General features: G+C 45.4%; 1 protein-coding gene across 5 annotated transcripts in view; it reads right to left on the bottom strand.

The window, feature by feature from the left end:
* Positions 1 to 24,165, bottom strand: part of AMOTL1 (angiomotin like 1) — a 257,734-nt gene that overhangs the window by 9,504 nt on the left and 224,065 nt on the right. For 4 of the 5 annotated variants that reach the window (XM_030200208.1, XM_030200211.1, XM_030200210.1 and 1 more), the window contains 2 exons: positions 13,457 to 13,582; positions 10,963 to 11,201 (listed from right to left, as the gene is read on the bottom strand). In XM_030200208.1, coding sequence (XP_030056068.1) covers positions 10,963 to 11,201; positions 13,457 to 13,582 — 365 coding nt within the window. The remainder of the gene's footprint in view (positions 1 to 10,962; positions 11,202 to 13,456; positions 13,583 to 24,165) is intronic. The other variant, XM_030200209.1, reaches the window with a different exon arrangement.

Raw genomic sequence — 24,165 nt, 5'->3', positions numbered from 1 at the left:
CTGCGACTCCTGCTGCATCTCCTACTTCAAATTGATAGCAGCAAGAGGCTACGACGCAGGCAGATTAAGGCTGGCTATGTGCATCGCCGATTCGCCGGCGTCAGAGGGAGAACGCCTCAGGCCAGAGACGGAGTGACCGGGGGGAGGAGGCAGAGACCGCCGGTCACTGCAGCATTTTGGCGAAAGAGCAGCCAAGGGAAGTCCACGATAACGATTGGGCTGGGGAGGCTTAGCCTCCCCAAGCCTCTTATACGGGGCGCCTATGCCACCACCCTAACCACTAGGCCACTCCTCCACTCTCGGCCACTCCACTAGGCCACTCCTCCACTCCACTCTATGACTGTGGTTATTGTATGCTAGGTGTCCATGAAATGGAAGAGCCTCCCCTCCCCCCACTTGTATCTGGTACCTTATTCTTCATCAACAGCACCATGATCTTCCCTGCAGAACTGTCTGACAGTTCTATCTTTTCAACATTTTGACACATACACTTAACCATAACCCAAGCGAAGTTACTTACCTGTAGCAGGTATTCTCAGAAGACAGCATGTGAAGTATTCTCAAAGCTGGGTGGTCATCTGATGGGGCCCAGTGCGGATGCTGACTAGCGAGATTACAGATGTTTCTAGCAGTGTCCCACCGCGCATGTGCTTGTGTCATCCCACCTGACCTGCAAGTGCAGGTCCCTCGGTCATGTAATTTAACTAAAGAATTCAATTCCAAGAGAGGTGGGAGGGTTTGTTAGAATACTTGGCTTTCTGTCTTTGGAGAACACCTGCTACAGGTGAGTAACTTTGCTTTCTCTGAGGACAAGCAGGCCAGTTGTATTGTCACAGATGTGAATCCTTAGCTACCAGGCTCACAACCCCCCCCCCCCGCCCCCCGAAAAAAAAACAACGCTAGGACAACAGGGACTTGAAATGTCGAGGCCTTGAAGTCAATCAACCTGAAAATTATATATATTCTAGTTGCAGAGGTGCAGCCTGGAACAGAACAAAACTGGGCCTAGTGGGGTGGAGTTGAATTTTAGATACTGAACAAATTCTGCAGAACTGTCTGACCAAACTGGCTGTCACGTTGAGTATCCTGCTCAAGGAAGTAATGATATGTGAATGTGTGGACTAAAGACCATGTTACAGCTTTGCAGATCTCCTCTACGGAGGCCAATCTCAAGTGAGCTAGTGACATTGCCATGGCTCTGATATTATGAGCCATGACATGATCCTCTAGAGTCAGTCCAGCCTGGGCATAAGTAAAGGAGATGCAATCTGCTGGCCAATTAGACATTGTGCGTTTGCCGATGGCTACCCGCATCTGGTTGGGGTCAAAAGAAACAAGAACCTGGGTGGACCGTCTATGGGCTTTAGTCTGATCCAGATAGAATGGTAAGCTTTGCTTGCCATCTTAAGGTATGTAGTACACTTTCACCAGGATGACCATATGGTTTCAGGAAAAATGCTGGTACAGCGATTGACTGATTAAGATGGAACTCTGACACTATCATAGGAAGGAAGTTAGGGTGCATGTGGAGAACTGCTCTATTGCGATGAAACTTAGTGTAAGGTGGATCCGCTACTAGGGCCTGAAGCTCATTGACTCTGCGAGTTGAAGCAACCGCAACCAAAAACACAACTTTCCAGATCAAATACTTCAGATGACAGGAATGAAGTGGATCAAAAGAAGCTTTCATCAGCTGGGTGAAGACCCCATGAAATTGTTGGAGGTTTGACAGGGGGCTTTGTCAATAGCAAACTACTAGAACTACTAGAGGCTGTACAGAAATGGGCTTACCTCTTACACATTGATGATAAGCACTAATTGCAATGAGATGAACACACAACGAGTTGGTTTTTAAACCAGACTCAGAGAGATGGTTGTTGAAGTCTTAGAAGCCATCGAGGTCGATGCTTCTGGTGCCAATATTAATGGATTGACCTTCAAGAGCCTGACCTGACGCACCCTCTGTGCCCTCAGCTGCATTTTTAAACAGAAAGAACAAGAGTTAGGGTCATGGTTAGGTCCAAGGCACCTGATGCACCAAGAGTGTGGGTCCGTTACCAAAATCACCCGATTACATTGGGTGCATCGTTTGAGGCTACTCGGGGTGTTCTTGGCTTCGAGAAAAGAATTGTGACCAAATTAAATTCATCAATTGTGAACTTTAAAAAGGGCAGTGTTCAAATTGAGGTCAGTGCTCCTGCCTAAGTGGGCCTAGTAAGGTGCAAAAAATAAAGGAAACTTTTAAAAGCCGAAAAAACAAGAGCTACTCTAAAGGGAACAAGGTAGGATAAAATAAAATAAAATAAAAATAAAGGAAAAATACCAGCACAGGAAGGCACTGCGAAGAAGAAGTGCACACAGTGTGGAGGACACAATGATGTGCCCTCCCTGCTCCATGGAAAAACAAAGACCTGTGCTCACTTGTTGGGTGGCAAGGAACCAGCACATGTGCAGTGGGACGCTGCTGGAAACTTCTACAATCTTCTCGCAAGTCAGCATCTGCTCCAGGCTCTGTCGGATGACGTCACCTAACTGTGAGAATACAATTGGCCTTTTTGTCCTCAGATAATTCTATTTCCAATGTAGTAGGTCCTTCCCCTTTGGAATAAACTGCCACCATTTTTATAGATGAAATCATCTTATCTGTTCAGAAGAGGCCTTAAGGCTTTTTTTTTTTTTTTAATTTAGGGATACTTTTGAAGTCTATTGAAGGTATGGCAGCAGAAGAGGTCTAGTGAAAAACCACGAGATATGTGACAACAGCTATGTTTTTTGTTTCCTCTTTACTATAATGGATTGTATTTTTTTCTTCTTCACTTCTTTCGCTATTGGTTCAATTAATTTATAAATGGTTATTGTAAACCGCTATGCCAGAATTTCCAAATGGTGGTATATCAAATTCTCAAATAAACTCTAAACAGTATCAAAAACTGGGGTTAGCTTTTAGGGTGTTAGCGGAAGTTGCTGCTGGATGCTTGTGACCCATGGCTTCTGTTTTTGAGCGTAGGACTGCATGGGCTGGGCCTGGGAGGGCAATCTGGTACAGCCCAGGAAGTATCGCTGTAGATGCAATTGCTGGTGGTAGGGTATCCTGTGTGTGAAATGAGCCTGCCTGCTTTATTACAAAGACTAGCTGGCTGGTTGCAAAGACAGTTCTTGTAGAGTAGAAAACAGTTGTTCTTGATCTGGGAGACTGCATCCATGACCTTGTCACCAAGGAAGTTATTGCCTAGACAGGTTATATCAGTGATCCACTCCTGAAAGTCTATGTGAGGCCTGAGGTTCTGAGCCAAGCCAAGCCATGCAACGTGCACTAATGGCCACTAAAGCAGTCCAAGATGCTGTGCCATGGGCATTATAGGTGGAGCAGATGAAATGCTAGGTGGATTCTTGCAAGGCAACATGGAGCTGAGATGCCTTGTCATGGCTGCCACTTTCAAACTGGTGCTGACGATTTCTCAAGTTGCCGAAGCAGTGAGTGGTGATAGTAAAGGATCTGCACCTGGTATGCCACAATTTTTAACATGAACATGGCTTCTTGGTAGACCTTTCTGCCTACTATATCAAGGATCCTTTGATCCTTTCTGGGTGGCGTGCCAACATGTGCTCTGGAGGTTTTGGATTTCTTGACCGCTGCCTCAGAGACTACAGAATAATGGTGCAATTATGTCTAGGCATGTCCTGGGTCTCAATGCGTTTTATATTTGCATTCAAAGTGCCTGGATGTTGCCTGTACCAAGACTGGTGTTGGCTAGATACTAAGCTGAAGATCCTGCAGGATTTGATGTATTGGGAGAGCAACAACTTCCTTGGACTGAAGAATAGCTTGAAAGTCCTGTCTATTGCCCAGAATTTGTGTGGAGCCATGTTTCAGGGCTTTAGAAATCTTCTGCAGGAGTAGTCTTCCATCTGTTCTTCCTGAAATGACTCCTATGGGGGAATGGCAGAACTAATGGGGGGTCCAGGGAAGCAATGTCTTCTTTTAAACTGTCCCTGTAAGAGGCTGTCACTTCACCCTGTGAGGAAGGCATTTGGTGGCAGGAGGGAGGGTATGTGCAAAGGGGTGGAGACCAGTCCTCTGTGGTGCTAGCAGGTGGGGGTGGAGCTGAGTCAGTCAGCACAGAACCCCATGATGGTGGTGGCAGAGGAAGAACAGGTACCAACAATGATGGTGTTAGAGTTGCTGCAGTATCTGCAGCAGCTGCAGGAAGGCCCCTTAAGTACCAACGCTGGATGATGGGGGAGGAGGGGCTGCAGACATGGTTTTGGGACTGCAGGCTCTGGGGGGAGGGGAGTCAGAACCCTGGATCGGGAAGGGGGGGGGGGAGGGGGGAGAAAGTCTGCTCCTGCTTTGGACTTACTCTGCTTGTTTCTTTCTTTTTGACTTTTTTTTTTATTTGTGCTCCTTTGCAGCCCCGAGGTTTGCCTGAGATTGGGCAACCTTGAGGAGTTGAGTCAGGTTGTGGCATTTAGTGCTGAAGCCTGTATGGGCTCAATCTCAGTTCTTTCCCCAATGATGAACTTAGCCCTACTGTGTGTCTGGTGGTGTTGGGGTGCAGTAGCAGGCTGGAATCTACCAGTCATGTATTCCCATTTGGGTACTGCATCTGGGTGGCTGGAAGGACTCGAAGACACACTTCATTTCCCACCCATATGTACGCCCCCTGCACAATTACACGCTACAGCCCTTTATAGAATAGCATGGAGTGTGCTTGCTTGCATAAGCCCTGCTTTTCTTTGCACTATGTGCAGTTATAGGATAGTGTTTTAAATGTGCAAATGATATTGTAGAGATCAATTAATCAAACTGAAATATTTTCAGCTACATCATTTACAAGCCTGTTTTATTCCTCTCTTAGTTATGCTAACTCCATCTCGTTAAACTGACTATTTTGCATGAAGTTTAAATCTGACAGATGCAGTCCACGCAGGAAGTAACACACAACTGAATGCGTCATGCTCTTTTCCTCCTCCGACTTATCATCTGTTCTTCAGTGTGTAATCATCTACAGAAAACTTTTCTTTAAAGGGAGAGAGCTGTCTTAATGCTTACCAATAATTTCAGCTCATCATTAAGAGACAAATTCAGTTGTGTTTACACCCCGTGGCAGGAACAGACCTGTAATTCCAATTGCTCTACAACAAGCAGCACCAAAGGAGACAATTAGGATTGGCTCAAGAAAAATGCTGCTTTAGGAACATTTACTGAGCTTACTGTAAAAAATGTTGACTAGCAAGTAGGGCTCTTATTATTTTCAAGAAATGTGGGAAGTAAGGGGATGGATCTCTACTGAAATCATTTGAACAGAGTAGTCTGAATAGATGAGTTTTAGACAAGGCAGTTCTAATTACTGCACTAAGCAGAACATTCTAGTTGCTTTGTTGCTATTAAATAAGCATGTTTATACTTATACACAAACAGTTTCTACACATAACCAACATGCAGCATCAGTTCCCACATAACCGATTCCCAGTGTTGACAACTTAACTTTGCTCTCGGTGGACAATTTGGCAGGATTCTTTGCCAATGAAGTGTGTAATCTGTCCAGACTATTTTGAGAACCCACTGGTTTGAGGTTACAAGGGGCAACCTTTCTTGGAAAAAATTCAGCCTCCCTCCTACAGTATGTCATCCAGTACAGTCACTTTTATTGTGGTTATGCTCTCTTGGAGCCAGTCAAAAGCCCGTCCCTTGTTTTGATGGGGGATCCAGCTGGGCATTCTGAGCTTTCTGCTGCTGAAAATGGGAGTAGGAGCTTTGGGTCAGTTAGGGTGGATGAGCGAGTAGACGGAGCCTAGGCCTTTGAGAGCAGTAGGACCACTGTTGCTCTCTGCTAGGAGAACTTCCTAGAAGCTGAGGTTGCACCAGGAGTGGGTCGGTAGAGTGACTTTATGGTTTCAGTATGCTTCTTGATGAGTTTAGTGACCTCCTCCACTTTGTCACCAAAAGAATTATCATCCTGGCACAGGATGTCCAGCAGCTTCTCGTCAACTACAGGTTCTAGGACAGAGGCATGGAGCCAGGTGAGTCTGTGCATCCCAATACCCATGCAACAGGCCCTGGATGCCACACTGAAAGCATCATAGGCTGCCTGAGCCATGTACTTTCTACACTCCTGTTGCTTGGCTACCAGCTGATGCTCTGCAGTCTTCTCTGGAAGTAGACTGTCTGCAAACTCCGTCATACTGAATAAGTTCCACAAGTGCATATTCATAAAGAGCTGGTAAGAATGTATGTGAGAGTTTAGCACAGCATTCTGGAATACCTTCTTCCCCATCAAGGAGTGAGTCTTGGAGCTTTTGGCTCTTCTGGGAGTGGATTCAACCATCATGGAATAGTGAGGATGCTGGAGCGTCTTGAATTCAAGAGCCTTCTGGATTCTATACATAGAGTTGGCCTTCTTATGAAAAGGTTGCACAGAGAGCGGAATCTCCCACTGCTTCATCTGTATAGACTGAAGGATTCTGTACATGAGCACTGTTACAGCTTCCTTTGGAGGGGCGTCAAGATCAAGGATGTCCATTAACTAGGCCCTGGGTTCACCCTTGACATCCAACTGAAATGGGATTGGACCTAGCTATCTCTCTCACAAAATCAATAAAAGATTGCTCCTTGGAGGGGGTCTTTCTTCTTGCTGTACACATTTTCTTGATACGGGGCCATGAAGTGTTGATGGATGTTTTGCATAGCGTATTTTTGAATGGCGGAGACATTTAAGTACATAAGTATTGCCACACTGGGACTGACCAAAGGTCCATCAAGCCCAACATCCTGTTTCCAACAGTGGCCAATCCAGGTCACAAATACCTGGCAAGATCCAAAAAAAGTTCAATACATTTTATGCTGCTTATCCCAGAAATAAGCAGTGGATTTTCCCCAAGTCATTTTAATAAAAGTCTATGGACTTTTCCTTCAGGAAACTGTCCAAACCTTTTTTAAACCCCACTAAGCTAACCACCTTTACCACATTCTCTGGCAACAAATTCCAGAGTTTAATTACATAAGTACATAAGTACATAAGCATCGCCATGCTGGGACAGACCAAGGGTCCACTGAGCCCAGCACCCCATCACTGACAGCGGCCAAAAAAAAATTTGTCCCGCCCCTCCTAGAAATAGTGTATTAGTCCCTCGTCCATTCAATAACATTCTATGGCCTTTTCCTCCAGGAAGCCGTCCAACCTTTTTTTGAAGTTCACTAAGTTAACCGCCTTAACCACTGTTTCCGGCAGCGAATTCCAGAGTTTAACTATGCGTTGAGTGAAGAAATATTTCCTCCAATTCATTTTAAATTTACCACACTGCAGCTTCATTGCATACCCCCTTGTCCTACTATTTTTGGAAAGCGTAAACAGACGCTCCACATCGACCCGTTCCATTCCACTCATTATCTTATAGACCTCTATCATATCTCCCCTCAGTCGCCTCTTCTCCAAGCTGAAGAGTCCCAGCCTCTTCAGCCTTTCCTCAGAGGGAAGTCGTCCCATCCCCTGTATCATCTTTGTCGCCCTTCTCTGCACCTTTTCCAATTCCACTATATCTTTTTTGAGGTGCGGCAACCAGAATTGAACACAATACTCGAGGTGCGGTCGCACCATGGAGCGATACAATGGCAGAATAATATCCTTATTTTTGTTTTCAATCCCTTTCCTAATGATACCCAACATTCTATTTGCTTTCCTAGCCGCAGCAGCACATTGAACAGAAGTTTTCAACGTATCATCAATGATGACACCTAGATCCCTTTCTTGGTCCGTGACTCCCAATGCTGAACCTTGCATAACATAGTTATAGTTTGGGTTCCTCTTTCCCACATGCATCACTTTGCACTTGTTCACATTAAACGTCATCTGCCATTTAGATGCCCAGTCTCCCAATCTCGTAAGGTCCTCTTGTAGTTTTTCACAATCTTTCTGCGATTTGACGACTTTGAATAACTTTGTGTCATTGGCAAATTTGATTACCTCACTAATTACCCCCATCTCAAGGTCATTTATGAATGTTAAAAAGCAGAGGTCCCAGCACAGATCCCTTCTCCATTGCGAATATTGACCTTTTAATCCTACTCTCTGTTTCTTATCTTTCAACCAGTTTTTAATCCACAGTAAGACACTAGCTCCGATCCCATGTCCCTCTAATTTCCTCTGTAGTCTTTCATGAGGGACTTTATCAAATGCTTTCTGAAAATCTAGATACACAATATCAACCAACCGGCTCACCTTTGTCCACATGTTTGTTTACTCCTTCAAAGAAATGCAGCAGATTGGTGAGGCAAGACTTCCCTTCACTAAATCCATGTTGAATTTGTCCCATTAGTCCATGCTTTTGAATGTGCTCTATAATTTTGTTTCTTTAGTGAAGAACAAGTTTCTCCGATTCATTTTAAATTTACCACTGTGTAGCTTCATCGCATGTCCCCTAGTCCTAGTATTTTTGGAAAGAGTAAACAAACGATTCATGTCTATCCATTACATTCCACTCATTACTTTACAGACCTCTATCGTATCTCCCCTCAGCCGTCTTTTCTCCAAGCTGAAGAGCCCTAGCCACTTCAGCCTTTCCTCATAAGGAAGTTGTTCCGTCCCCTTTATCATCTTCATCGCCCTTCTCTGTACCTTTTCTAATTCCTCTATATCTTTTTTGAGATGCGGTGACCAGAATTGAACACAATATTCAAGGTGCATTACAACGTCCTCATTTTTGTTTTCCATTACTTTCCTAATACCTAACATTCTATTTGCTTTCTTAGCCACTGCAGCACACTGAGCAGAGGGTTTCAATATATCATCAATGACGACGCCTAGATCCCTTTCTTGGTCTGTGACTCCTAACGTGGAACCTTGCATTTTGTAGCTATAATTCGGGTTCCTCTTTCCCACATGCATCACTTTGCACTTGCTCACATTAAACGTCATCTGCCATTTAGATACCCAGTCTAAGGTCCTCTTGTAATTTTTCACAATCTTCTTGCAATTTAACAACTTTGAATAACTTTTGTGTCGTCAGCAAATTTAATTACCTCACTAGTTACTCCCATCTCTAGGTCATTTATAAATATGTTAAAAAGCAACGGTTCCAGCACAGACCCCTAGGCAACCCCAATATCTACCCTTCTGCATTGAGAATACTGACCTTTTAACCCTACTCTCTGTTTTCTATCTTTTAACCACAATAGCACACTACCTCCATCCCATGACTCTCCAGTTTCCTCTGGAGTCTTTCATGAGGTACTTTGCCAAACGCCTTTTGAAAATCCAGATACACAGTATCGACCGGCTCACCTTTATCTACATGTTTGTTCATCCTTTCAAAGAAATGTAATAGATTGGTGAGGCAAGATTTCCCTTCACTAAATTCATGTTGGCTTTGTCTCATTAATCCATGCTTTTGAATATGCTTTGTAATTTTGTCCTTTATAGTAGTCTCTACCATTTTGCCGGGCATCGACATCTGGCTCATCGGTCTATAATTTCTCAGATCTCCTCTGGAACCTTTTTTTTTTAAAAATTGGCATTACATTTGCCACCCTCCAATCTTCCGGTATCATGCTCAATTTTAAAGATAAATTACCTATTACTAACAATAGTTCCGCAAGTTCATTTTTCAATTCTATCAGTACTCTGGGATGAATACCATCCAGTCCAGGAGATTTTCTACTCTTCAATTTGTCAAATTGCCCCATTACATCCTCCAGGTTTATAGAGATTTCATTCAGTTTCTCTGACTCATCAGTTTTGAATACCATTTCTGGCACTGGTATCTCTCCCAAAGAGAACTGTTTACAGCTGCTTGGGGACGCATTATGTCAAGACATACATTTTTCCCTATTTTTGAATCTCTGGAATCGCTTGAATCTATTATACCCCTTTTACTTTGGACATTTTCTGATAAACGTCTCTGATGTCTTTTAGATGTTATATCGAAAATGCCCCTCCTAGTAATCTATGGAACTTTGTAAGTCTGTGCTTTGAAAATGAGCCCCTAAATCTAAGCTGCCAAATTCCAAACCATTCCTCTAGCTTTGCTAAGTCCTTCTTTGTGTTATATCCACACCATCATTTGTTCTTTGGATTGACTGGGATTGGAATTGCTCTCAGAAGCAGAGTTCACAGCTCCTAAGGGGTTTCTCAGTCATCACATGACAACAGCTAAGGGGAAGTTCTCTAAAGAGTAGCCTAAATGCAGGAAGCAAGAACACACGTAAATGTCAGCATTCTAGTCATTCATGCATATACATTAACATATATGTGTGTAAATAACTAGCATACTGATTAAGTGCTATTTTGTAAACATTCACCTATGTGCCACAGGACTTCTTTTAAAGGTGGGTGTTCATATAGGTAGAGTTTGGGCACAGTGTGGGCAGGATGCAGTTACTCAAGCAGATTATAGAACATTATAATCAGCGTGCATAGTTCCCCGATGTAGGCGAGAGCATTTACACCAGCTCTATGGCCGATGTAATTGTTCATGTCTAGAATTAAGACGTGTTCTTGGCAAGTTACGCTGGTAAGCTGGTATGCTATAAAGAAAAGTAGGCACTTACTTTACTTTATACAGTAGGTTCAAAGTAGGTACACTGTAGGCTCTAAATGCAAGATCCTCTTTAAAAAATTACCCTAGTGACAAGATTCAAGTTATATGAAGAGCAAGCTCTAAAGGAAGCCACAGTCTATGGTCAGGCAAGAGAGGAACGAGGTTTAAAATTGGAGATAAAACTCTTGAGCTGTTCCAAATGAACTCTTGGCACTGTAGCCAAAGTAGAATTTGATTTAGATTGATCTTGAAGTCCACAGGAGCCAGCCAGGCACAAAATGAAAAGGAGAAAAAAAAGAAAGGGGGAAAAAATGGTACTAAAGAGCTGAGCTACACATTAGTGTATGCTGGCGTAATAACACAAATTTTCATGTCTAAAAATTAACATTTTATTACTATAGTAATTTGAAAAATATTTGAGCCCACCTACGCTTCCTTTCCAGGTCTTTTCTTCCTTCTTTTCCTCCACTATCTGTGTGCAGGTTAGAGAAGTCTGACGAGAATGAGTTCCTGCAGAGGTGACAGCAGCAGCAGCGATAGATGGCACAGACCGAGCTGGGCGTAAAGTGGACGCATCTGTTTTCCCTGGTACCTTTCGAGAGCGTTGCTGAAGAACATTGATCATGGCATCTTTCTCAATGATCCTTGCATGAAGATTCTTTATTCTGCCAAGGCAAAGAATGGCTTTGTTATAACCAGAAAAAAAGAAAAGAAACTGAGACAGAAGCTCCACTGATCCAGTGGTCATAGCCTCCAGACTTTTCTCCTCGTTAACTAGCGCTTTCATATAGGCATCTCTATAGTAATGCTGCACCCAGACTTTCCACACTGTAGATAGCTGGCTACTGCTGGACCCTTAGATCAGCTCCCACTTTGGGGGTTATTCACTAATAGTGGGGTCCTTTTACAAAGGCGCGCTAGCATTTTTAGTGTGTGCTAAAAATAAGTGTTCGCTAAACGTTAGAGACCCTCATATATTCCTATGGACGTCTCTAGTGTTTAGCGCATAATAATCACGAGCATGCGCTAAAAAGGCTAGTGTGCCTTTGTAAAAGACCCCCAGTAAAAGCACATTAATGCCATCATTGTGTGTTATCTACCACAGGGCCCACAGGAATGAAATGTAACCGGAGATAGATAATGCGCAATAATGGAGTAAGTGTGTGGTAAACGACCCCCTTTGTGTTTTTCAGTCTGACAAATACTATTTACCCTTAACACTGAACCAGTGACTACTGCACACCAAGGGCCAGATGCACTAAACTTAACGACCCATTAACATGCTGTGATTGGCTCAGAGACTTCCAGGTCTCTCAGCTGAGTGAAGGACATCCAAAAAGGATGTTTTTATTATTGGGGGGGGGGGGGGGGGGGGGACGTCCAAAAAGGATGTCTTTTTGGATGGACGTCCTCAACTGCACGATCGAGCCACATTGGAGCTTTCCTGCAGCAGGCCGTGGAGGGGGTGAGCGGCGCAGCGTCTTCCTTTTGGGCGACACAGAGGCATGTTTGGCATGCGCAGAGCAGCCAGCATAACGCTTGGCTGCTCTGCGCATGCTCGACCGGCCGACTGGCTGACTACTTATCGATGGAATAGAGAATGCAAGTGAGCTACAACGAGCAGCTCATTTGCATTCCTTTTCCTTGATGCATGCCCGTTCCTTACCGATTCGCTAAGGGAATCGGTAAGGGAAGGGCTTTAACGATTTTTTAGTGCATCTTGGCCCAAGTAGAAGAGCAGCCTTATATTTCCAAGTAGAAGTGCAGCCTTACATTTAATACTGGAACATAGCAAATACACAAATGAATGAGGTATGTTAACCATTTTGCCCATATTGTTTTTTTGCAAAATGCACAATTTTATTAATGTTATGTACCTCTCCCCCAAAACGTATTGCATGGCCATTTCTTTTTTGGGCTTTTTACCTGCTGCGGTAAAAAGGGCCTCAGTGTGGGGCAAAAATGGCTGCCGTCGCTAGCGCAGGGCCCCCTTATACCGTAAGCTTGATAAAAGGGCTCCTAAATTATTTACTTACTCACTGATTTCATTCGTGATGTCATTGTGAGTTGATAAACCCACAAAATGTTGGCAAAACATCGAGTTTAATACTCAGATTTGTGAAATAATATAGTGCTAAAAGATCAGACTTAAACATTCAGACTGTTCAAGTTGAAATGAACTGTGTTAAAAACTCTAACTTTTGGGTAGTGCTATTTAAAATTTGACATCTCAGTAACAGGTTCCCTCAGAGCAGGAGCCAGCAGGCCTTGAGCATATGTAGATGCCCAAGGCCCTACATCGTCCAGCACACGGCTTTTCTCTGTCAGTGTCAGCCGGAAGTAGTAACCGTAGCAGTGCTGGTAACTGAAAAAGATTGGGGGGGGGGGGGGGGGGGTGGAAGAAGAGAGACTCAAATATAAACCATTTTTTGGGCCAAAATTCTCAGTTTAGATGTGAGTTTATACGGTATTTATTTAGGTCCTTTCTATCTATTTATTAAGCTTGTTAATCACCCATCCAACTTGGGCTCAATATATTCAGCATTAACATTAAATGAAAAGTACACCACAAAGATTAAACAAGAAACAAACATATATAATTAATATTATTATTTTACTGAAGAGGACTTTGCCCATAGGACTGCTTATGTCAACCATACTGTATAATAAAAAAGAGGCACTTGATTACAAGGACGGCTGTCTCTACCTTTGAAATAAAAATGTATTTTGGACATGGTTCTTTTTCCTTTGTTTACCCTCAAATGTGAAATATACCCAATTACAAAAGAAATTGGGGAATTTCATAGCTAACTGTCTTTTTATTATATATTCTGTCGAGTTGCAGAAATCTCTGCCATGGTTCTTAGCATGAGCAGTTCATGGCTAGTCCCACAGTGACAAGCTGAATGCTACTGCCTACGTGTACTCCATGTCCTGGCACCTCCTGCTGGCTTGCATGATCTCCTCCTCCTCTTGCCACATCCGAATCTCTGAAGGGTTGTCACTATAACTGCCATTCCTTGAGTGATTGATGATAGTTGTATCCCTAATAATAAAGAAAGAAAGAAAAGAAAAACATATATTTATTGGATAAAAAAAGTGTTTTCTTGATGGTTTTTACTCTCAACAGTATTGCTCTCTATAAGGTGAATATATTACTAATAAGTAGAGTCCAATAACCAAAATCAGAGGTTTCCAGTAGGTGTGTTGCACTGGAACTTGAGTGTGATCAATTTGTTTCCACTAGGCAGAGAGAAGAGCTGCCATTGGCAGCACCAACGTTTTGTCTCTTTCCTCTCCCAGTGCTCTGTGTTAATTCCTGCTGCCTGCAGGAGTCAACAATCAGAACATCTTACCTACTGCTTCCTCCTCCTCTTCAGGCAACCCTCCTTTAATGTCACAAATGTTTGAAGCCAGTAGATCTTGTGAGACAATGGGGCAAATGCGCTTGCAGACAAGCAGACTGAGGAGGCAGCAACAGATAAGTGCTACTCATTTAATTTCTACTAACTAGAGGCAGTGTCAAGGGGGAGAGGTGTCACGTTTTCCAAAGCAGGAACTAGGTTTGTGAGCCCTTGGGCCACTGCCGAGGAGCGGCAGTGGCAGGCAAACCACCCCACACCAGGAACCAGACAGAACTCAGATAGGAACAGCAAGACTTCACCTGCACTAGCCGCCCTTCCCCAGGAGTTGAGCCCCTGGCTGCAGGCGGCCGACAGGACTTACAGGGCAGGGTAGGAACTGGAAGCTGCAAGCAGCCACTAAAACAGGGAACGAACACTGACAAACACGAGACAGAACTGAAAGCTGCCAGGCAGTCACTGAACAAGAAACACAGACAAACAGACACTAAATACAAAAGACAAACAAGGAACAAGTCTAGGAAACAAACAATAACCCTAAGCTAAACTACACACAGACTAACTAGCATCAGACAAGGGACTAGAATAAAACCCAAGCTAGGCAGAAGAGCAACAAGCACCAACAAACCAGGGCCTTAGGCGATGCAAAGGCAAAGCAGAGAATTTCCAACTGGCTAATAAGCTCAGCAGCAGCTGAAGCTCAGTTGCAGCAATCACCAGGTAACTACAGGTGCTGTGTAGGTTCAACCAAAGCAAGCAAGTCTGGCAGCCCGGAAGATCCGGACCGGACTGAAATCTGGAACGGGTGGCAATAACCAGACAGTCCATTGCAGCCACCAGGTCTGGCCACCAGGTGGCGAGAGGAAGACGAAACATGGGCACAACCGTGACAAGAGGGAAGTCAGAAGACGATTGCATGAACCCGTGTTCAGTTTTGGAGGCCGTATCTTGTTAAGGATGTAAAAAGAATTGAAGCGGTGCAAAGAAAAGCTACGAGAACGGTATGGGATTTGCGTTACAAGACATATGAGGAGAGACTTGCTGAACTAAACATGTATACTCTGGATGAAAAAAAAAAGGAGAAACAGGGGTGATATGATGCAGACGTTCAAATATTTGAAAGGTATTAATCCGCAAACGAACCTTTTCCGGAGATGGGAAGATGGTAGAACGAGAGGACATGAAATGAGATTGAAGGGGGGCAGACTCAAGAAAAATATCAGGAAGTATTTTTTCACGGAGAGAGTAGTGGATGCTTGGAATGCCCTCCTGCGGGAGGTGGTGGAAATGAAAACGGTAACGGAATTCAAACATGCGTGGGATAAGCATAAAGGAATCCTGTGCTGAAGGAATGGATCCTCAGGAGCTTAGTCAAGATCGGGAGGCGGGGCTGGTGGTTGGGAGGCGGGGATAGTGCTGGGCAGACTTATACGGTCTGTGCCAGAGCCAGTGGTGGGAAGCGGGACTGGTGGTTGGGAGGCGGGGATAGTGCTGGGCAGACTTATACGGTCTGTGCCCTGAAGAGCACAGGTACAAATCAAAGTAGGGTATACACAAAAAGTAGCAAATATGAGTTATCTTGTTGGGCAGACTGGATGGACCTTGCAGGTCTTTTTCTGCCGTCATCTACTATGTTACATGGGGAAGGGAAAGTGATGATGATGGGAGGGGAGGGGGAGTCAAAGCCAGCCCAAAATTATCTAACACCCTAGGTGAACCTTCAGCTGTATGATCCCCTTCTCCCCAGTGGGGTAGCTCAAGACAATCTGCTGCCAGAAGCAAGGATAAGATGATACCCCCAAGACACTCAATATGGGGAGTTTCCTCAGAGCTCTGCTTAGGGAGCCCAGCGAGAGGGAGGTTCCTCAAGAAAAAAGAATGCAACTCATATTCACAGTTATATAATAAAGAAATGAAAAGTTTGCGATCAATAGTTGAACTCAGCAAAACTACAGCAGTTACATTATGTAGCCTAGCAACTCTAATGCATTATTGCTTTTCTATAGGCGGCCGGACTGATCAGGCATACAAGTGAATGTTATTGTACATCATTGGGATGGAACAGCTCTTAGTACCTATATATAATATGTAAACTGCTTTGATTGTAACCACAGAAAGGTGGTATATCAAATCCCATTCCCTTTCCTTTCCCTTTCTTAGAGAGCTGAGAACTTTAAGTGTAAAGTTCTAAGCATGGACGACCCTTCCCACATACAAAGATCTCCTCAGCTCCTCAGTTAGTTCCAGAGCTCCTGGAGCTGCTGTGCCTCAGACACAGGAGACACATCTTTAAGCACAAGTACCACCTGCCCCCACATAATGTATCCAGGAGGGCATGAAGAACAATGAGAGCCACCCTGGGAAGCTGAGTATGCAGCACTGTCCCCCAGAATCACAACACCACTCATGTGCACGCACCATACATAGGTAAGGCCACATTCACTGAGGTCCCTTTTTTGTTGCAATATATAATTGCTTTTTCATAAGAAAGAAAAAAAATTGTTGAAAATAGAATGTACAGAATATCCAATGATAACTAATTATGGGGCCTTCCCCTACTTACCATGCAACCCCCCCTCCCCATCCTGGCCCATACCTACATACCGATGGGAAGATTGGCAGCAGTTCACTAAAGTATATTGAGACGCCCAAAGGCACACCTGTTTTACCCCACTGACCATCCCCATCTTCCACCAACAGTGCATATGCTCCACAGAAGGCCACCATATTTTCAAAGCACTTAGCCTTCCAAAGTTCCATAGAAATCTACGGAACTTTGTAAGGCTAAGTTCTTTGAAAATATGCCTCACATGCCACCTCAACTCACACAGCACATGTGCCTATGTAATGCATACCCATCCCCTCAGTTCTCCCCAATCTGCTTGTTGCCATCTGTCACAGCCTATGTGAGAAGCATTGGGCAACATGTTGTTCAAAAATAATAATGCATGTGACGCCAAGAAGACCCATCACCTGAACCCTGTCTCCGCCAACTTGTGTTTTGTAAACACTTTGGAGTACACCGGTACACTGAGTTGCTCTGGCTCTGGTACAGCAAGTCTGGCGTGAAGACACTGCCCTATGCCAGTGCATGTGGGAGCGCCTTGGGGCCCCACATAAATACCACAGACGTAGCACCAAAGCCTGAGTATGCAGCTAACCTTCTTATAGTGTGCCCACAATCCCCATATCTACTAGAATGTGTTGCCGCAAACCCCCAACCTATGAGATGTCATGGAAAGGAAGGGGGAGGGGGAAGCCATCTGGTCAGCATCCTACAGTGACCAATACAAAAGTGCCCAGCGTGTCACAGACACCTACCTAGCACATCGTAGTTGCCATGGAAGGGAAATAAAACAACACAACCACAGTGGGAATCGAACCCATATTCCCTGCATTTAAGAAACACAGACTTAGCCCCTGTGCCAAACATATACATAACAAAGGAGTGCTCTCGAAGGACAGTACTCTGATCACAGAGGGCCGTCGCAGCATCAGTTGTCCCACCAAATGGATGATCTCTCATGCCCCTTAAGCCACACTCAATAGATATACAATTGTCTGCTCCAAAGGTTGTTATGCTGCCTTGGGAGATATCCATCAAGGCGCAAGCTGGCGGCCCCTAAAATCTTCACATTAGAGTGGGCCCGCAACCACACCTTATGGAAATTCCTACCTATATGTACACTTCCCCTCCTGGGAACACCCAAATTATAACCATGATTCATGTAGTGATGTGCACTCACTGCCATCAGTCAGGGCCCAAAAATAGCTAGCCTAAGTACTCCTCAGATAGATGCCCCCAAACCTAGGTTTCCAACCTGTATATCTGGGAACTTTATCCTGGGGTCCCAGCTGAGGTGGCCAGAAGGATGGGTGCCTCCCACACGGTCCCCAGCTATCTTCCATTCAGTTGTTGGGACACATAGGCATGGGGTCATACACACACCCACATCCCTGACAAAAACTGTTACAATGGCCCCATTCATCCAGGAATGCAATGTCATACTACCTCCTAGGCAGTGCCTGCTCACCCAGGGCCCTCCAGCAGGGCCAGAACCCATCCTGCTTGGCCATAGCCAGATAGCCCACTCGAGAAAACACCTATATCACTGCCTCTGCAGCTCCTTGCTATGCCATCTCATTGGTGTCACACCTCAGACATATCTCTCAGGTTACGACAGCAGCCCACAGTTGTCCTGGTCCCTGCATCCCGACAGCCGAACCACTATGCAAGCCATGTAGGATTTATTGATCTCATTTCCACACCTTTTCCACACACATGGCACCCTCCAGCTGCTCAACAGCCAATTCAGGACCAGCCCAGGCCCAATGAGAGCAATGAAGGCCCCCACGCTCCATAGCAGCTGGCACAGGACCAGCCCAGGTCAGATGAGGGCAAAGATGACCCCTTTGCCCCAAAACAGGCAGGCCAGGAGGCTGTGTGGGAGGCAGTCATCCTAGATCCAGGGCCACGGAAGGTTCCAGTCCCTCCCCAACAGCTATAGGCCCAGGGGGGGAGGACCCACTGGAGGGGGAAGAAGAAGGAGACCAACAGCACCCCTCCACCAATGCTGGAAGGCACAGGGGCAGAGGGCAATGCTTCACCATCTGCCACACCTTTTGGTGGGTTCACTCAAGCAGACCCCCAACTCCAGCTCCTGCAGCAAGTCTCAGCCACGCATAAAGGTGAGACTTGCTGCAGGAGCTGGTGCAGGAGATTGGGTTTCAAAGGCAGATCCTGCTGCAGATTGTTACCCTGCTCCAGAGGCTCTATGAGGAGCGGTACAAACTTCAATATGGACAATGGACTGACCCCCCTGTTTATCTCCCAATGTTTTGAATTACAAGGTTGAAATAGTTTTGTATATAAAGCTCTGTGTCTTCACTTTATACAAAATATGTTGCTATCCTGATATGCGACGCTGACAGGTACTGTGCTTCCACCACTGGCAACCTTCCATCCATGTGCTGCATTTCTCCCCTTTACCTTCCCTTCTATGTGCAGCATTCCTCCTAATCCTTCTATCCAAGTGATGCAATTCTCCCCTCTCCCTCCTCTTCCATCCATGTGCTGCATTTCTCCCTTTCCCTCCCCATCCGTCTGCTGCATTTCTCTCTCTCCTTCCCCTTCCATCCATGTGCAGAATGTCCCCCTTTCCTCTCCCTCCTCTTCCATCCATATGCTGCATTTCTCCCCTTCCATCCATGTGCTGCATTTCTCTTCTCATCTTACCCTTCTATCCATGTACATGTCCCTCATTTCCTCTCCTTTTCCTTCCAGCCGTATGAAGCTTCTCCCCTCCCCCTTCCCATCTATCCATGTGCAGCATGTCTCCCTCTCCTCTCCCTTCCCTTCAATCCATATGCAGAATGTCCCCTCTCCTCTCTCTTCCTTTCCATCCATGTGCAGCTTGTCCCTTCTACCCATAGGCAGATTGTCCCCCTTTCCTCTCCCTTCCATCCATGTGCAGATTCTCTCCTTCTCTCTCCCTTCCTTTTTATCTATGTGCATCATGTCCCCCTCTCTCCTTTTATTTTTGTTACATTTGTACCCTGCGCTTTCCCACTCATGGCAGGCTCAATGTGGCTTACATATTACTTATTTGTACATGGGGCAATGGAGGGTTAAGTGACTTGCCCAGAGTCACGAGGAGCTGCCTGTGCCTGAAGTGGGAATCAAGCTCAGTTCCTCAGGACCAGAGTCCACCACCCTAACCACTAGGCCACTCCTCCACTCCTTTCCTTTCCATGCGCATGCAGCTTGTCCCCTTCTCTTCTATCATGTGAAGCATGTCCTCCTCTCCTCTCACTTCCCTTCCATCCATGTGCAACTTGTCCCCTCTTCCTTCCCTTCTATCCATGGGCAGCATGACCTCCCTCCCCCCATATTTCCATAGGCAGCTTCTCCCCTTCTCCCTCCCCCTGTGGGTTCAGCATCACTTCCTTAAATCCCTGCCTCTTCCCAGGCCCTACAAACTTACAGAGTTCGCCAGTACTGCCGGCAGCGATCACAACAGGCTCACTCCAGCTGCTCCGAGGCTTTTCCTCTGCTGCGTCCTTCTCAAGTAGCAACAGGAAGCTGCAACAGAGGGAAGGATCCCGGGGCTGGCCGGAGAAAGCCTGTTGTAATCGCTGCGAATTTTGCAAGTTTGTAGGGCCTATGGGGAGGGAGGACAGAGGGAAGTAAGGAAGTGATGCTGGACTCGCGGGAGAAGAGTGCAGATTTTGGGGTGGGAAAGGGGTTGTTGGCAAGGCAATTTTTTTCTGTGGCACTTTCCATCCTACAGTAACGCCTATGCCTTGTTCTAGGAATTATCAGTGCTTACTCATGCTTTTTTGATTCTCCTTATCAATTACATGAAAACTAAGGCAAGCAATGAGGAAAATGCAAAAAAAAAATAATTGTAATCTGTTTTAGATGATACCCACATATGTAAGGTTGATAAATGCTTTTTTGAATTCTTGCCACTTGACGGACAGATTGCTTCATAATCCCACCCACACAGCCCTGGAATCAAGCACACATGCATAATACTGCAGCAGGAAAGGGCACACCACACTAGCATATCTGCCAGAATTAATGTGAAGTTCATTTTGTAAAAATATTTTTTAATAAAGACATGCCAGCGATGGAAGTGAGTTTAGAATCTGAAGTCCAGTATAACTCAGTGCATAGGAGCTACGTCTGTGGGTGCTTGAGCGTCCCCTATACTGAGCAAACTCCTTTAGTGAGGGGTAATTTCTATTGGGTTTAGCAACCCCAATCATTTTGAAAAGTTGGTTCCTATAACTCTGTGTAAATACTTTAGCTAGTGCAGTTAGTTTGTTTGCAGTTAAGTGGAAAGTGAATAGGGCTTTATGGACTACAATAGAAGGTCAAGCTTTTCTTTTTTGTTTTAAATTTCTCACCTTTCATTCTTCAAAATAACGAATGTTTCATATGGTAGAACATGCCATATATCTCATGCTACACATCCCGTGAGCATGTGATACCTCATTATGGGGTCCTTTTACAAAGATGGAGGAGTGGCCTAGTGGTTAGGGTGGTGGACTTTGGTCCTGAGGAACTGAGTTCGATTCCCACTTCAGGCACAGGCAGCTCCTTGTGACTCTGGGCAAAGTCACTTAACCCTCCATTGCCCCATGTAAGCCGCATTGAGCCTGCCATGAGTGGGAAAGCGCAGGGTACAAATGTAACAAACATAAAATAAATACTATTGGAGATTCTACATGGAATGTTGCTACTATTGGAGATTCTACATGGAATGTTGCTATTCCACTAGCAACATTCCATGTAGAAGGCTGCGCAGGCTTCTGTTTCTGTGAGTCTGACGTCCTGCATGTACGTGCAGGACGTCAGACTCACAGAAGCAGAAGCCTGCGTGACCACATTGGTGATCTGCAAGGGCCAACTTCTACATGGAATGTTGCTAGTGGAATAGCAACATTCCATGTAGAATCTCCAATAGTAGCAACAGTGGAGGAGTGGCCTAGTGGTTAGGGTGGTGGACTTTGGTCCTGAGGAACTGAGTTCGATTCCCACTTCAGGCACAGGCAGCTCCTTGTGACTCTGGGCAAGTCACTTAACCTTCCATTGCCCCATGTAAGCCGCATTGAGCCTGCCATGAGTGGGAAAGCGCGGGGTACAAATGTAACAAAAAAAAAAGATGCGCTACAAAGGGGCCTGCACTACTTTTAGTGGGTGATTTTCCCACGCACTCAGGCCACCTCTTAGCGCGTCTGCCAAAAAGCTGAATTTCTATTTATGGCAATGATGGTGCTAAGTCCAAATTAGTATCTGGCCGTTTATCACTTGAGCCCTTACCGCCTCCTATTTACTTGGCAGTAAGGGCTCACACGCTAACCCCGCGGTAATGGGGCAGCATGTGGCAATGTGCCTGTGCTGCCGATTACCACCAGGAACGCCCCCTGCAGTAGAAAATAGAAAATGTGGGAAACTGCGTGCGCCAACTTCGCAACTACTGCTGGGCTCCTGTGCTACCCTTGCGGTAGGGTTGATTTGCCATGTGGTACCCACGCAGTAGCCCTACCGCACTTTTATAAAAGGGCCCCTATATATTTAACTTGAAACACCATTTTACCTAGTGGACTGTTTACCTTCACTTGTGGAAACTGGAAGTAACGCTCATTTCTCAAAAGGTCCTGAATCACAGTAATTTGAAACAAATTTGAAAACTTATATTTTGCGTTTACATTCAGCAAAATGTGCAAAGCAGAATATAAAATTCCAACATACAAGGGCTCATATTACTATGCTGCGTGAAGCAGCTAAAACAGGTTTTTATTACATGGTAGACATTAGTGTGGACCCACCAAATATATACTATGTGTTAAAATTAGTAGTGTGGTACACAAACCCATGCTAGCCGCTTAATGTGGGTAGGGGTGGGAACCGAGTGTGACAGGCAGGTCAAAGGAGAGGCCAGTTGTGGCAGCTAGCCTGCAGGTCTGTACTGCATGCTACCAATAGAGCAGCCGCTCTCGGTGGAGGAGCAAAGGTCCACCCCTCCTGATGACAATTCCCTCCTCCTACACACCCCCCCTAATATCTGACTCTCCCCAGGCTCACACCCCCATCTCCGGTCTTCCCGGTTCACCCCCAACCCCCGAAAGTCTAAACTCCACCTCCCCAAAGCTCAAAATCCTGCCCCCCAGAGTTACACCCTCCCCCACCCCGAGGGCCTACCTGAGATCTTCATTAGTAGTTCAATGGTCCCATGTGGGAGCATTTCCTCTCTACTTCCACCTGGGTCTCAGACAGGATCCAAAATGGTCACTATGATCCCTACAGTACTGTGAGACTACCACTAGGGATCCTGGTGGCCATTTTGGATTCTGGCCTAAGGTTGGGATGGAGCAGAGGGGTACTGCTTAACTACTCATGAAGACCCTTGGGTAACTCCCTGGGGGAAGGGGATTGAAGGGGGAAGGTTATGACTGGGGGGGTTGGACCTTCAGGGGGTGGGGATGTTTAGACATTTGGGGAGTTGTCAGGAGGGGGCTCTGAACATGGGGAGGGGGGTTGGGTGGATCAGATGTCTGAGGATTGGATGTAGGGGGATGTCTCAGGGGCTGGGGATCAGGGTAAATGGATGTGGGGGGGGGGGGGGAGAACAGTATGTTGTGGGTGTGTGTGCTGCTATGCATTGCTACAAGTTATTTATTTATGTATGGTTAGGCCCATATCCCGTTAAATGGAGTGGCAAATATCGTGTGTGTTCCTGCGATATCTGACACTGCAATGTCATGTGGTAAGTGTCTGCTCTGTGTATTAAATACAGGGCAGATGCTGAATACACCCCCTGCATTTACCACATGCTTTGTACTTACATTGTTCTAGTTTTTGCAATTAATGCATGGAAAGTGCAAAGTTTTACTGCAGATTAGTAAAAGGGCCTCAAATTACTTAAAGCAAAATTGTTTACCTGTAGCAGGTGTTCTCTGAGAATAGGAGGCCAATTATTCTCACAACTTGTGACGTCATCCAATGGAGCCTGGTGCAGATGCTGCTCAGTGTACTATCTCTATAAGAAGCCTTTGGCAGCATCTCACTGTGCACCCTCCATGTGAGTGTGGAACCACCTATCTACTAACATAGCAGAAGAGAGGGTTTCTGAGAATAATTGGTCTTCTGTCCTTGGAGAACACCTGCTACAGGTAAGCCATTTCACTGTCTCTGAGGACAAGCAGGTCATATCATTCTCAGAACTGGGAATCCCTAGCTATCAGGCTCACCAAAAACAACAATGCTAGGAAACCAATTAACCTGAAACTATATATAACTGGTTGTGAATGTGCAGCCTGGAACTGAAATAACGAGCCCTAGAAGGGTGGAGTTAGATTCTACACTTCAAGTGGCTGTCATGATGGGTATTCTCAAGGCAGTAGCAAGGTGAATGTGTGGAAAGACCACATTGCAGCCTTGCAAATTTCCCCGATCCAGGCTGACCTCAAGTGGGCTATCAGCACAGCACTGGTTCTCTGACATTGTGAGCCATGACATGACCCTCCAAAGTTAGCCCAGCCTGGGCGTAAGCAAAAGAGATTAAATCTGCTAGCCATTTGGATACAGTGCATTGCCGATGGCTATCCCCATCATGTTGAGATCGACTGTTTATGTTTGTCTGCTCCAGGTAGAAGGCTAAGGTTTGCTTACAGTTCAAGTTGTGCAGTGCATGTTTGCCAGGGTGGGCATGCAGTTTCAGAAAGAATGTTGGCAGATGATTGGTTAAAATGGAACTCT

The sequence above is a fragment of the Microcaecilia unicolor genome, chromosome 4 (assembly GCF_901765095.1).
Source record: "Microcaecilia unicolor chromosome 4, aMicUni1.1, whole genome shotgun sequence".
In the NCBI taxonomy this organism is placed as follows: domain Eukaryota; kingdom Metazoa; phylum Chordata; class Amphibia; order Gymnophiona; family Siphonopidae; genus Microcaecilia; species Microcaecilia unicolor.
The sequence above is the reverse complement of the archived record's forward strand: the minus strand, read 5'-3'. Positions and strand labels throughout refer to the sequence as shown.